General features: G+C 41.0%; 1 protein-coding gene across 4 annotated transcripts in view; it reads right to left on the bottom strand.

Moving 5' to 3' along the window:
• Positions 1-9,475: 9,475 nt before the first annotated feature.
• The window catches only part of Dstyk (dual serine/threonine and tyrosine protein kinase), a 54,934-nt gene continuing 48,722 nt past the window's right edge, over positions 9,476-15,687 (bottom strand). For all 4 annotated transcript variants that reach the window (XM_074048519.1, XM_074048517.1, XM_074048518.1 and 1 more), the window contains 2 exons: positions 14,398-14,532; positions 9,476-14,000 (listed from right to left, as the gene is read on the bottom strand). In XM_074048519.1, coding sequence (XP_073904620.1) covers positions 13,950-14,000; positions 14,398-14,532 — 186 coding nt within the window. In that variant the 3' untranslated portion in view covers positions 9,476-13,949. The remainder of the gene's footprint in view (positions 14,001-14,397; positions 14,533-15,687) is intronic.

Here is a 15,687-nt window from a genome sequence, read left to right as displayed (position 1 = left end):
GTAGAAAACAGGTCACAGGCTAGATAACCAGAGCTACCCAGGATATATCTGGATACCCCCCGTAGATAAAATGCCAGTGACCCCAGTTCTACCCCAGCTCACTCCACCCCTTGAGCAATATTCGATTCTCTGTACCTCAGTTTTCTTACAGGTAAAATGGATATGACAATAATAGTACTTTCAGAATTATCGTGAGGATTAAATGAGTTAACGTATATAAAGCACTAAAATGGCAAGCGCGTAGCAAATATTAACTTATTTACAAATCACTTTTCCCTAAATTATGTCACTTCCGTGAAGCCATTAGGGGAAGTTTTAATCCCATTTGACCAAATATAGTAACTGAGCCTCAAAGACAGTAGGCAGTTTGCACTCTTCCTGATATCCAAAATATTGCCAAAATGTCACTCAAAATGTACCACCACCAATAATATATAGGGGTATTCCTGAATTCTTATAGTCATTTGTTATTATCAAGTCTCTTAAACTCTGCCCATTGGAAAAGCGAAAACATGTCATTGCTGCTTTTATTTTCTAATGAGGATGAACAACTTTTCATATATAAATTGTATTTTTCTCTTCTGTGAGGAAGAGAATGGGGTATTCATTTTTGTAGGATTTTAAAGCAAAGAATAACATGACTAGGTTGGTGTATAAGAAATAAAACTCTAGCCGGGTGCACCTGTAGTTCTAGCTACTCCGGTGACAGCGATCAGGGGGATCACTGTTCAAAGCAAATAGTTTGCAAGACCATATCTTGAAAAACACTCATCACAAAAAAGGGCAGAGTGGCCCAAGTGGTAGAGTGCCTGCCTAGCAATCGTGAGACCAAGTTCAAACTCCCAAAAAAAAAGAAAGAAAAAGAAAAGAAAGAAAACTCTAGCCAATCATGGTTGCACATCAGAAATCTCAGCACTCAGGAGACTGAGGCAGGAGTATCACAAGTTTGAGGCCAGCCTGGGCTACATAGCAAGTTCAGAGCTTGTCTGGATTACATAGTAAGACCCTGTCTCAAAAAAACACAAAAAATAAAAATAACTGTGTGCTGAAGCTTGAACCTAGAGTATGCCTCCAGCCCAAGAAATACAACCTTTTTTTTTTAAGAAATAAAATTCTTGGGAAGGGGGGCAGGGTGGAGAAATGACCCAAACAATGTATGCACCTGTGAATAAATGAATAAAAAAAAGAAATAAAATTCTTGAGAACAGTTGTTGATTAGGAATTGATTTGAGGGGTGAAAGGCTTAGGAGTTCACTGCAGCAATCCTGTGGAGACATGAGGAAGACCTGAATCAAGGTCACAGTAGAGGAGAAAAAAGGCAATGCAGTCAGGAGAGATGTAGGATTCAGAAGTTACAAAATGGGAAAGATCTTTTGTATGGAGAAAGTCATAGACAGCTGTGAATCTGATATGTTTATAGTTTGGGGGCTCCATTTGCCAGTGCATAGAATGCAGGAAATGGGCCAGGTGCCAGTGGCTCACTCCTATAAACCAGCTGACCAGGAGGATCAGCCCGGGCAAATAGTTCGTGAGACCCTATGGAAAATACCCATCACAAAAATGACTGACGGAGTGGCTTGAGGTGAAGGCCCCGAGTTCAAGTCCCACAGTACAGCAAAAAAAAAAAAAATAGAATAGAATAGAATGCAGGAAAGGAACAGCTTTGGCAAAGTGGATGGAGTCCACTTTTAGGTGCATTAGGTTTAAAGAGTGAATGAAAACTCCAACTGACCATACAAGCTTGGAATTCAAAGAAGATATCGAGACTAAAAATTTGTTGTTTTTCATCAAAATGCACATTTCATGAATATGCACATTTTAATATGCACATTCATGTTTTAAAATCTCTGAATTAGGAATATTTCTCACACTTGATTATATCTCATAATTAGTTAACAGTATTCTTTTCCTCACTATTGCATAAATTATCTGTGTGTCTATAATTTAGTGCATCTGTGGCCTGATGAAAAATCATAGTTGGACTTTGCCTTAGAGGGTTAGTTTAAGCTTATTAATACTACGGACTGCCAAATGAGAATACCTAGATTTGTGTGTTGAAGGGCAGAATGAGAAATTTTGTATTTTTTTTCCTTCTTGGCCTGAAGTGACTTGTACTTATCATTCTGACTTTATGTGAAAATGAACTTGGTTCTTAGAGAGGTTGAACTTCTTTCCCATTAAGACATTACACGTCCTCCTTGCATTAGGCCAAGTAAAAATCAGAAATTCTGGGTGGGTGTAGCTTAGTGGTAGAGTGCTTGCCAAGCATGTGTAAAGCCCTAGGTTTGATCTCCCAGCACTGCAACACACACACACACACACACACACACACACACCCCACACCAGGAACACGTGAAACACTTCCTAGTCAGCTGGCTGAAATAGCACGGAAATGTTTAAAAGTTCCTGTGTGATTCTAATATGTAGACAAGATTGAGAACTATTATAATTGGTGGTGTCACCAACAATATTGGCTAAAACAGAGAGTGAAGCCTTTCTCAGAAAAAAATACTTTTGGTCATAGTCTGTTTATTGCCAATGGGATTATAAGCTTCAAAGTAGTTAGAGCTAAGAAAGAAAACACAGATAGTAGCAACAAGACTCTGAATTCCCTGGAAAGAAGAAAGACTGGAAGGAAAGATATATATGACATTCACTTGATACATGTCCAACAATGGAAAAATACACATACACAATGCACAGTATTGTTTGCAATTGCAAAATATAAGAAACAATTTTGAAATTTTTGAAATGCAAGGAGTCTTGCATTTTCATTTCTCTTCATTCTGCAGAAGGTAAACAATAAATTGAGAAGGACTCCTCAAAACCTAAAAACTGTTCTGGCTTTTTATATTTAATTGAAGATAAAAGCTAAATGCTTTGTAGGAAGTCCCCAGGAATTCATTGTGAACTTAGATTATGCATGAAATGATCAACAGTAGTAGAATTCAGGAGCCATTGTTTTCGTTGACACTAGTTATGCTTTATTACTTCCTTTAATTATTTAAAACTTTCTTTTGTGGCCAGGGTTTGAACTGAGAGCTTTGATGTTACTGAGCAGGTGCTCTACCAGTTGGGACATGCTTCCAGCCCTTAAAACATGTTTTATGATTTTTAATAAATAAGGTATATATTTTAGATCGGTAATAAAATGATTTACCAAGAAGAAACCCTTGCTCCTTAAATTAGTTATAAGGTAGAAAAACATGGCAGAAAATTCTGCTGCTTTAAAAAGGCATCAGAGGGATGAGGATATGATCGTTATAAAACACCACTTTGGGGACAGGAATGGAGTCCAGTGGGAAAGTGATTGCCTACCCTGTGCAAGGTATTGAGTTCAAATCCCAGCACTGCAAAAACAAACAAACAAAAAGAGCATTTTGTACAACATCATGACAAGAAACTTTGAAATCTAAAGGAAATCAATGATTTTTCTGGGAATATTTGTATACTTTCAAAGCTAATCCAAAAGAGGGGAATAAACAAATGAATAGCTATTGGACATATTGAAACTTTTAAAAGACAATCCATTAGAGATATCTAGGCCATTTGTATACTCAAGAATTTTTACAAATTTCTGGAAGGCAGAAAATGAGATTGTGTTGTGGACGTTTAAAACTTTTATGTGGTCACATTCATCAGTCACTTTCTTTGTCGGAGGCCACCAATTCACCTGCCTGGAGACAAGGTAGTAAAGGAGCTACGGTAAATGATTAAGCACTCTGGGTGGAGACTGGGATAACCCGGAGAGAAAGAGCCCATCAGAAGATGGTAGAGGGTGTTCCTAAGTGGTGTCATTGATTGTCATCATGCTGGAAGGGACATGATACCTTTTTCAAGAGAAGCTGGACATTCTGATTTTTATGTGAAACCTCTCCTCTTTAAAACCTTCGTGATTAGTTTTCAAAACTGTAGAATACATAAGCCAAACGACAGATCTCTAGGTCTTTTCTAACCCGTGGGCCATCAGATGGGTCCTTTCCATCATTTTGAGAAAGACCTTACCTACTCCAAGATCATTTATTTTCTCCCGTTTTTTAAAGGGATTTTTATCTGATTAAATAACAGTACTTAATCATGTTGTTAAGAAGTAAGGTGATTAATTTTGTCGTAAGGAATAAGAAGGGTACCCAATGTGTACAGATGTTTTGTCCCAACACCATTTACTGAGCACTCTCTTTTTTTCCCCTCTTTGAAATGCTACCTTTAACATATATTAAATCCCTATGCATATTTGAGTCAGTTTCTGGATTCTTTGTTACTGCATTGGTCTGCCTTGTCTACAGATATGTCAGTACATATCTATGAGACAACACTATGGATATGTGAATAATGTACAGAGCTCTTGATTTTTGCATACATACACACACACACATTTTTTTATCTTGTTTTTTGAGAAAGGGTCTCACTATGTAGCCTAGGCTGGCCTTGAACTCTCAATCCTCCTGCCTCTGCCTCCTGAGTGCTGGGATTATAGGCCTGTGCCACCCATCCACTGCTGACTTCATCATATATTCAAATGACTTTCCTCAAACCTAGGGCATTATAACAGATAAGGGCACAGTAATTCATAGGTTTGAATTCTCATCTATGAAATGGGGCAAATTAACATGCCTGTGCCACAAGGTTTTCTGAGAAATAAGTCTATTAAGATAAAGCTGGCGGTGTGGCTCAGTGGTAGAGCACTTGCCTAGCATGCAGAAGGCCCTGGGTTTCTCCTTAGCACCACAAAAAAAGTAATAAATAGGGAAATCCATTAATGTATGTAAGCTTATATAACATGCAATACATGCACATGGTAATGTATTTTCAGAGACACTAACAAATCCTTTTACATAGACTTCCTATGGCAATGGTTGATTACATTTATCACACACAAGATCTGCTTTATGTTGATTTTTGCTGCTCACACTATACCCGGGATTTGGGTCAGTGTCTAGCAGTTGTTGATATATACATATGGAAAGGAGAGAGGGAGACAGTGAGAGGGAAATGAAAAGGTTTCGTCTCTTTGCCTCAATGAATCCACCCCTGAAGAAACTATTCTATGGGGCACCAAGTTCCCCTGTTCAGAGATGCTCCCAGCAATGGTGCTAGTCTTCAGAGCAGAAGGCCAGAACAGCTTCAGTTGGCTTACACTCGTGCACCTGCTTTTGAGCACATTCCTTGACAAATCCTTTTCTTTTTCTATACTAAGTCTGAACTCAGGGCCTCAGTGTAGCTGGGATAACAGGTAGTCACCACAAGCCCAGCTTTTTGTTATTGAGATGGCAGTCTTGTTAACTTTTTGCCAGGGCTGCACCTAAGTCTCAGTCTTCCTTGTCTCTATCTCCTCAGTAGCTAGGCTTACAGGCATGAGCCACTGCTGCCCAGCTCTCCCTTGATACACTGTTTGCCCCCTTTTCCTTTCCCTGACTGAAATGTGCATGGTTCTCTGAAGACACATGTGTGTGCACGTGTGTGTGTGCATGTATGTGTGTGCGTGTATCTCTGTGTGTGTGCGTGTGTAGGCGTATGTGTGTGCATGTGCACGTATCTGTGTGCATGTGTTTATGTGTGTATCTGTGTGCGTGTGTGTGCACGTGTGCGTCTGTGTGCATGTGTATATGTGTGTATGTGCGTGCATGTATGTGTATGTGTGTATCTGTGTATGTGTGCGTGTGTGTCTATGTGCATATGTGTGTGCATGTGTATATGTGTGCGTGCATATGTGCATGTGTGTATGCGTGTGTGCACATGTGTGTTTGTGTGTGCATGTGTGCGTCTATGTGCGTATCTGTGTATGTGTGTATCTGTGTATGTGCATGTGTGTGCGTGCGTATGTGTGTACATGTGTCTATGTGTCTGCATATGTACGTATCTGTGTATGTGTGCATGCGTATGTGTGTGCGCATGTGTGTGTGCACGTGTGTATCTGTGTTCGTGTGTGCATGTATGTGTGTGTGTTTGCGTGTGTGCGTTTGTATGTGTGCATGTGTATCTCTGTGTATGTGCATGCACGTGTGTATGTATCTGTGTATGTGTGCGTGTGTCTATGTGCATATGTGTGCATATGTGCATGTGTGTATGCATGTGTGCACATGTGTGTCTGTGTGTGTGCGTGTGTATCTGTGTTCGTGTGTGTGCATGTGTTTGCGTGTGTGCGTTTGTATGTGTGCATGTGTGTCTGTGCATGTGCATGCATGTCTCTGTGTGTATCTGTGTATGTGCGCATGCATGTGTGTGTGCGTGTGCATTTGTGTGCACGTGTGTGCATTTGTGTCCGTGTGTGTATTTGTGTATGTATGCGTGTGTGCGTGTGCGTGTGTGCGTGTGTCTACACTGGGGATGAAACCCAGGGTTTTCCACATGCTGGACAAGCCCTATGGCTGAGCACCCCCACCTGAAGATTTTTACAGTAAAGGAGGATTTAATTCTCACCTTCCTAAGGTACAGAGGCATGGTAAGTCCCCCTAATATGACTTCCAAATCTTTTCTTCTTCCTGTTCCTGCAAAAACAAAACAAAAAGATCCTTTTCTGAAGACCTTACTATCAAATGACACCCTATCCTTCCTCCTTGCTTCTGCCATCTACAAATCTCCCTCTGCTCCCCACAATTTGATAGTTATTTCAGCACCTGGCTTTCTACCCTTATTCCTTTCATCATTCTTGGTGACTTCCACATTTGGACAGTCTCATCCTATGTCTTGGCTTCTCGGTTTCTTTGCTCTCTCATTCCCAGAATCATGTTTGTCACCATCTTTGAAATCTCAGTTTCAAGCATCTCATTCTCCAAGTTTTCCCCATATTCTAGTTTTTTTGTTGCTCACTTATTCTTCTTCGGTCTCATCAAGAGCCCCCAGACCTCCAGTCCAGTTTTCTCTCCATCAGTTCACTCCTACCTTCTCTGCTTGTCCAACCCAACTTCTCCATTCCATGGCACATGCACTTCATGGGTTTACATCCCAGCTCTGGCATTTATTAGCTGCATCACCCTGGTTACTTAACCCCTTTACTGTACTTAGTTTCTTATCAGTAAAATGGAGTTGTGGTAAGGATTAAGTGAGTTACTGTTTTAATCCTTTAGAATAGTGCCCAGCACATAATATTCAATGCATGTGCTGTTGTCTAGGTCTTTATAGTTTTTTTTTTTCATTTAGATAGTTAGGATACTTGGGAGTGGTTTTTTGTTGGTTTTGATTTGGTTTGTTTTATTCATGTTTTGAGTCTTTTTTTTTTCAAGTAGTGCTATGGTTTGAATGTATGTGCCCCTTCATCATTCATGTTGCAATTTAAACCCCAAGGTGATTAAGAGGGTGGGGCTTTTGGGAGGTGCTACAATTTGTGACTTAAGTGTCCCCCAAAAGTCCAAATGGTAAAGGCTTGTTCCCCAACATGGTGCTATTGAGAGGTTGTGGCATCTTTAGAGGTGGGGCCTAGTGAAAGGTCCTTAAATCACTGGGGAGGGAAAGTGCATCCTTGAAGGGGATAGTGGGACCTCGGCCCCTTCCCCTTCCTCTTTGCTTCCTGCCACACGCTCCTGCCATGATGTGCTGCCTCACCCAAAGCAGCAGGGCCAACCAATTACAGACTAAAAACCTGCCAAACTGTGAGACAAAATAAACCTTTTTCTTTACAATTACCTCAGACATTTGTTACAGTAACAGAGCACTGGAGATGATTAGGCCATGAGGGCAAGAGCCCTCCTGAATGGAATAAAACAGCTTCAGAGAGCTGCTTGGTCTTTCTATCTCTTCTTCCATGTGAGAACACAGCATTTGTCCATTTTTGCCCTTCTGCTCTTCCATTATGAACACATGGTCTTTCTGAAGGACACAGCACAAGACGCCATCTTGGAAGCAGGGCAGCCCTCACCAGGCACCAAGTCTGCTAGCACCTTGACCCTGGATATCATATCCAGAACTGCGAGAAGTACGTTTATGCTATTTACAAGTCACCCAGGCTGGCATTTTGATATAGCAACAGCAATGGACCAAGACAGGTTGATAGGCAGTTTTATCAATAGTTTGTATTTTTCACTGACTTGAAATGTTACCTTGAAGAGTAATGAGCTATCCCTAGATGGGTCCTAGGAGGCCTCAAAAAGTACATGGTCAGCCATGATAACCAGCTGTTTCAAAAGAAAGCTATTCAATTAGCACTCTTGAATCCTTGAGATCCTGCTAAAGGTAGAAATTTTAAAGCTGAATTTTAATAATGTTCAGAGACATGGCCTCTTCCCTCAAAGCCCCACCCAAACAGAAAACCAGGAAAGCCACCCAAGTTGCCCTACTTAAGGGACTCACCTGAGGGATGTGATCTTGAAAAAGCAGTCAATCTAAAAATGTGTATAGCACAAGCTATTTTTTCCAAAGTAGTAACAGGAAGGGAAGAGGTTAAGAGACTCAGTCACACTGAACTTTATACTAAGAGAATATAAGGCACGTGCATAAAAGGCAGGATACATTTAACTGTGAAGGGTAGCTGGAGTTAGCAGAGTTTCACAAGCAGAAGAGGCTGATCTGCATTTCATGATTATTGTGTAGAGGGAGGCTGAGCACCACTGGGGTTCTATCTTCTGGTCTTGTGTTGCAGTCAAATGTGGCAAAAAGTGACTCAGTCACACAAGTCCAACATGAAATGGTAATCAAAAATGAAACAAAGCTGTGTATGGTGTAGGTCCTATAATTCCAGGTACTAGGGAGACTGAACAAGAGGATCGTGAATTTAAGCCCACCCTGGGCAACTTCTCGAGACCCTGTCTGAATAAATGAATGAATGGATGGATGAGTGAAGGGCTGGGGTGTATTCAGTGGTAGAATGCTTGCGTAGCATGCATAAAGCCCTGGGTTCAATCTTCAGCACCACAAAAGAAGAAAAGGGAAAAAAAACCACATTCCAAGGAAGAATAGACATATAGACATGCTGCATGCTGACCTTCTCTGACTATACAGTGCTGCTCTCCTGGTGGTGGCTTTTGCTGGTACCTGTCAGGCACTGCCGAACAAGCAAATTTGCACAGTGAGGCAAGCCTAAACAGAGAGCTCAAAATATTCTAAATGAAGATAGGGTGGTATATAGATTACAGCCCCAGAGTCCCTCACAGTGAAATAAGGAGTAGCCAGGCTCCTGTATGAACTCAGGATGCTACAAGTACATGCTGAAAGGCAAGTTGCCTAAAACGGTCCCACCCCCAGATAGGTTTGAAAAGACAAATTGCTATCATCCCACTTTGCCCCAGTCTTCTTCACTACCCTAGCCCCCATTTCCTTGTCCCATCCTTGAGAAGTAAAATAGTAGTAATATAGTGTATCCAGTCACCAAGATCTACCAAAATTCATGGTCATGATGAAGGCTGCTGCTGGAGGAATAACACGTGTCATCAATCTCCCTGTATTTGACCACAGGTCACAGTGGAAGCTCAGGGGATTAGACAGCATCCTGCAATGCTGGGCAGGGAAGTGAAGGAAAGGTAATGCCAAACAGACATAAAACTAAAATGTTAATGTGATCTTTATTATACAGCACGTCTGGTATTTGTGCATCCTAACAATTATAGAATACTCTATAAAACCAAGCCCAACCATTCAAAATTACACTAAATGAAGATATACCCATAGTTGCATCTTTTAAAAATATACACAATTAACACGGTCCTGCTGTAACAGTGCCCTGGGAAGAGCCAGGCAGCACAAGAAAGGAAGGAGTAGAGACTGACATTTGTGTCAAAATAATTTTCTTTTGTTATTGCACTTTTACTCTACACACTTAGTATGTTATACTTTTATTTAACATTGTAATAAACATTAGTCCTTTGAAACAGATAAAAAACATTACATAAAGACAAAAGACAATGAGCTATCCAGACCAACTTTGTCATCAGCCCTCTGGACAAGGTGGCCTCCCCAATGTCAGATGTTCTCACACAGTTTCTGCCATCAACTCAATTGGACTAGATGTTAACAAAGCAGATGAAACCTCCAGGGGAGTTTGCGACACAAGTATCCCAAGATCACTCCTTCCTTACTCACTTTAATATCACACTAGCTCAAGTTCACCCCCCCCCCATTTCTAGAAGAATAAACCCTCATTTTCTTTTAAAGAAAAAGTGGGTTATTTGATCCAGCAAATCCAAACAGCAAGCTTTGAACACAAAGAAAGCAATACCTCCTTTGGCAATGGATTGTTCCAGGGCTGTTAACCCCACTTTGATGCAACATGGACTTGGTAGGTTTCAACTGGCCAAATGGAACACTAAAGGCATGGTATCTCTCCAAAGCAAGGCCAGAGGGTGCCTCAGTTTCCCAAAGTGCTACTGTAATCACCAATCCCCCTGGGCTTCTCAGTGCTAAACAGTAAGCCAAAAAAATAAAGTGTCTTTCAGTGCAATTGTCACTTTGAAGCCCTGCTACCCTGGGCCACTTTTGCCAGGAAAAACATTTTCAACCAGTATTTGACTTTTCTGTGGTTTTTGGTGCTGGGATTGAACCCAAGGCCATGTACATGCTAGGCACTCATTCTACCACTGAGCTACATCCTCAACCCTCCAACCCCTCTTTGGAAGCTCAAGCAAAGATACAAAAGCAGAGCTGACAGGTATTGGCCCAGAGTTCTAACATTCTCCTGCTTCTATAGTTAACAGTAACATATTCTTTCCTCCACTGTTTCCTAGAGCTTTAGTGTTAAAAATCAGGAGCAGCTTCTGACTAGTCTGTCCCCTTAAAAGTAGATGTCAAAATAGACTCTCTTTGGTCTGGGAACAACCAGGGCAGTCCTCCTTCCCAGAGAAGTGAAAGGCCTTCTCAGTTAAGTGGCCACTGCAGAGCACCAGGGCACCATGACCTGCCTGGGGGAACCTACCCTGACTGAGTGAACATTCCTTGAATATATCGCTGCTAGCTCTCTAGGCACAGGCTCAGCCAATCCAGGGCCCCAGGCTTCACCAGCATTTCTTCTGATTGCTCTGCAAGAAAGATCTCTCAGTTCTGAAGCAAAAAGAGTAACCAGTCTTCAAGCTCATTAAAAATGGCCAGGTGATCATTTTTAGGCTGGGGTAAAATGCCCTCATTACAATTTTTAAGGATAGAACACAGTAAGGATAATTCTCCATACCATCCTTCTTCCTCCCTCAACACAATCTCACTTCATCACTTGGGAACACAACCAAAGCTGGGAGGAAATTCTTCAGGACTTTGGCCATGCTAAGTCATGTACTGCCTATGGTGCCATACCTAGTGTTTTCCCAAGCAATATACAATACAGTACATTTCATGGCATTCCATCACTTTAATAATAATGGGTGCCAAGGAATCCAAAATTAGCTAACAAGGTTATAAAACAAAAGTAAAGTATACACATATTATACACATGTATTCTCGCACTCAGCCTGCTGAGTAGTTAAATAACACCACCAAATATCCATATGTGGACTTTGGCTAGTCTGGAGATTTTTAGGAATATCTTGCACCTTTCTCAGAATACTTTTTTTTTTTAATAAACTATAAAACAACTACTTATTTCCTTATTTACCATAGTCCCTCTCTTCCTCCCACTGGGCAAAAAATATAGGGAATTTGCTAGAAAATTGGTACCCAAGAGCAGACTAAGCCATAGTGGATAAACTGAAAAAGGACTCAGAGTGGGGGGAAAAAAATCTAACCTCCCATGTATGAGTATGAGCTTAAACTTTCAAAGAGTGTTAGGAATGTGATTTCTACAATGGAAGTACAGACTCCTGATTATAGCTAAAGTTAAAAATACAAGAGTCTGCAGTTCCCTAACTAACTACATAAGACTTTTCTGGAAATTTCATTCAGACTTGACTTATAGTGATTTTCTCATAAGTAAAGACTACTCATTTCTCCTTTCTTAACTCAACATCTAGCCCATCATAGTCCCTAGAAGGGCAACAAGTTAATGCTGAGGAGAATGGAGGAACTTGAAGTACAGTCGAAGTGCTAAGAGGTATACTGAACATTCTACCAAAACCAGGCTGGAACCAATAAAACTAAAAAACACCGAGTTAGTCACTTAATCATTTGTAAGTAAACAGATTTATAGCATTATATGGAGTTTCTGAAGGGTTGCAAGTGCTTAGGGGCTACTATGCTTAAATGTATTATAATCATAGCCCAGGGTGACTACAGTTAAAACTGAGCTTTAAAAATTATATAAAGCTGGTGTACAGCTCAGTGGTAGAGCACTTGCCAGCATACATGAAATTCTGGGTTCAATCCCCAGCCCCACAAAAAAAAGTTATGTATATAAAAATTTATTATAGACTCCATTTATATTCTATGTAAGAGACAGTCATTCAATTATAACTCTAGAAAACCCTAGCAACTAATGTAACACATTAAACACCTATTTGGGGACCTATTTCATACACTTTGCTTTGTTTTTTTGAGACAGGGTCTCACTATATAGTTAAGGCTAATCTCAAACTTGCTATGTAGCCCAGGCTGGCCTAGAACCTGAGAGTCTCAGTCTCTCAAGTGCTGGGATTACTGGTGTGCACCACCATGCCTGGTTATTTCACATACTTTGGAGTGGACATAGGGGCCAGACCACAGAGAGAAGCTATTTTCCTCTTCTGCCTATTCACCTGCCTATGTTTCTAAACCTAATGGACCAGTTTGGTGGAGGGAGACTTCCAAGTCAAGACCTGAGATGCATCAGTGTTTAATCTGTTACCCTCTTCTGACTGGAATCAGTTTCTCTCTAGTGTACTTTGAAAGTCTCCTTGTTCTCTTTTGTCCGATTCTTTCTTCTAACAGATTATATTTAAAATAACATAAAAAGAAGGAACAGAAGAAACCTTGGCTTTTTAAACCACTGGTCAAGCTTAAAAATATTAGCGTGTTAGATTCAAATACAAAAGAGAGTTTTAACATTTTTAAGTTTCAAAGACAAACTGTAGCCCTCCTAGGAGGTTCAGATACAGGCCATAGCCTCCTAATACTTCCCAACTCTCAGGTCTCACTGGGTCAGTTCTATTTAGACACTCACACCTAAGTATCATGTTATTTGCAGCTTTCCCTTCTGCCCAAAAGAGGGCAGGAGATTAGGAAGACCTAAGAGTAGAACAGATTCTGTTCTGGGGTTAGCAGTAACTCAAAATTGTGTGTGTGTGTGTACACATGTACACACTTTTTTTTGCTTCTTGTTAATATAACAGCGAAACCCTCTCCTACCCTCCCAGATCTCAGGCATGTGTGGCCCCATAATGTAAACACACTGCACTATAAGCAACAGAGAGCTTTGTTTCTAGCTCCCTCCCTGGGGCTTCTGACTGTTACCACCTGAGATTCCCCAGTTACAAATAGCAGGAACCAGGAAACCTCAAGTTGTTTTTGTTATACTCATGTTCACAGAATCCTGAACTAAGGCTGAATTTTCTATGTGGTCCTTACCACTAGGTAGACCCAAACTACTCCTAGCTAAAGCTGAAATCATGAAAGCGATACATGTTTAACACTATTGCCACTGTGCCACTACTTGTTGCCTTATAAACACAGCATAGTGACTAGACAATGGTAACATTTGTTTCCTTTTAGGTTCAGAGGTCAGAACATTACATTCTTCAGTTTTTATACATCTTAGACAATCTTTTGCCAAAGGACAGCATGGGACATCAGTGAACTGCCCAGAATGCTTAAACAGCTATCCAACTCTTCACTGTCCAGGAGCCATCTCTGCCCAGGAAGGTCTCAAGTTGCCAGCAAGCACCAATTCCCTCAGCTCCCTTAATGAATAAATGTCAAATTCTCCCCATGGGTAAAAGGTAAGGGGAAGGAAAGAAACAGAGAATGGAAGACAAAAGGCCTTTGATATCAAGTAGAATCATCTAGCCCTCTGTTCGGCTGCTCAGAATTGGACTTGCAGAGTCGGTCCATGATGCTCCGAAGCATGGGCTGGACAATGCCCAAGAGAGGCCTCTTAGAGGGGTCACCATCCCAACAGGCTTCCATCAATTGCCAGCACTCCTCATCAAACACAGGGAGACGTTCTGGGCGGGTCCCTAGAGAGAGCAGCACGGAAATATGGCCAGTCAGTGAGAGGGGCCCAGCATGACAGTCTGGTCATGCCTCTAGGGAGCTTAGGAACCTAAGGAATACAAGGAGCTTTGGCTTCCTCTGCAAATATCTAGGGTAGAACCTAGTAGGAATAGTAGCAAAACAAAACAACAACAAAAACTGGAACACACTGGCATAGGAAATTAAAGAACTGGAAATCTTAAAGGAAAAAACACTTTTGAGAATGTTCAATTGTGCTGCTGGGATTCCATGTGGAATCCAGAAAAATGTGGTCCTCTGTGGAGTGGTCAGAAGAGGATGACAAGGGCCCCTGCTGCAGTGCCTTGGCTCAGTCTACTCTCACCAGGGGAGTTAGGGCAAAGCAATGCTTGTGGCACTTACCTCTCCGCACGTTGTTCCAGAGATGGTCTTTGCTGGCACATCTCTCAAATGCCTCAGGGAGCTTGACAGAGCCTGAGCAGATATACCAGAAAAGAATCCCAAAAGCGTAGACGTCCACAGAATTATCGTACTTTCCTAGCAAGAAGGGATGAACAGCAGTGAGCCAGGGAGAGGAAGATAGCAGCACTGCTGCCACTTCGTAATTGCAGGTCTTTATATGTTTCTTCTAAAGCTTCAACATCCACTGTCCTTCCTAACAACTGTGCCCATTTTTACAAATCAGGAAACTATGGTGCTGGGAGGTCAAAGCTAAATGCTAAGCAAGCTAAGACTAGAACTTAACAAAAGACAAGAAAAATAAGACCTTTCATTTTAATGGGACAGTCTGCAAGATTAATCCTAAAAGGTTGTATTTGGGAAATACAGGTGCATGGGTACACAAGAAGCAGAATATAAACATTTTTAGCTGGATGTGGTGGCGCACACCTGCAACCTCAGCACTTGAGAGGCTGACAAAGGAGAATCACGGGGACTACAAGTTTCTTAAAGACAGAAGAGTCTAGATCTAGTGGATAGTAAGAGGCCATTTATGTGTTAGAGCTGGTGGTAAAAAGGTACTAATAATATTAGAAAGATAATTCTGACAGCAACTGCGTGGACCGCAGTAGAAATAATCAAAGGAATTTAAATAGGAAGCAGTTAAAATAAAGTAACAGCAGTAGGAATAGAATTTTTAAAAAGTAAACCTAAGAAAAGACAAATGATGACTGTCTATTTGGTCTCTATTTGGGCAGAATTACAGTTCTCAACCTAACTCCTTGTCCATGTGTGTATCACATGGTAAAGAGGGTAAAGAGATGGGGACAGAATGGTGTGTGAAATGAGAAAAATATCCAAATACACTGCTAATTTTAGCTCTTACCAATACTAAGGTTTGACCTGTGATTATCTTCCCACCTTCCCCGTCCACATAAGCTCAAAACTTCAGTCATCTTTTGGGCATTCATTTCTATTCATTACTCACATCAAGAGAGTAACAAAATCTTGGCTATTCTCACTGAATTGATCTCAAATCTGTCACACTGTTTTGTTTCAACATTAATACCAACCTATTCCTGGAGACAACCACTACTTAACTAGTCTCCCTATACTGATTCTTTTCACTCAAATCCCCTCTACGTGCTATTGCTAAGCTAATCTCCAAATACATTTTCTTGTTATCTCTCAAAGCTCAGTAACTCCTGACTTTTTGTACAATACTAACTTCTCTGAAGAATTTTCAGGTTCAAT

This window comes from Castor canadensis, chromosome 11, assembly GCF_047511655.1.
Source record: "Castor canadensis chromosome 11, mCasCan1.hap1v2, whole genome shotgun sequence".
Taxonomy (NCBI): Eukaryota; Metazoa; Chordata; class Mammalia; order Rodentia; family Castoridae; genus Castor; species Castor canadensis.
Note: the sequence above shows the minus strand (reverse complement) of the source record. Positions and strands in the feature narration are given on the sequence as shown.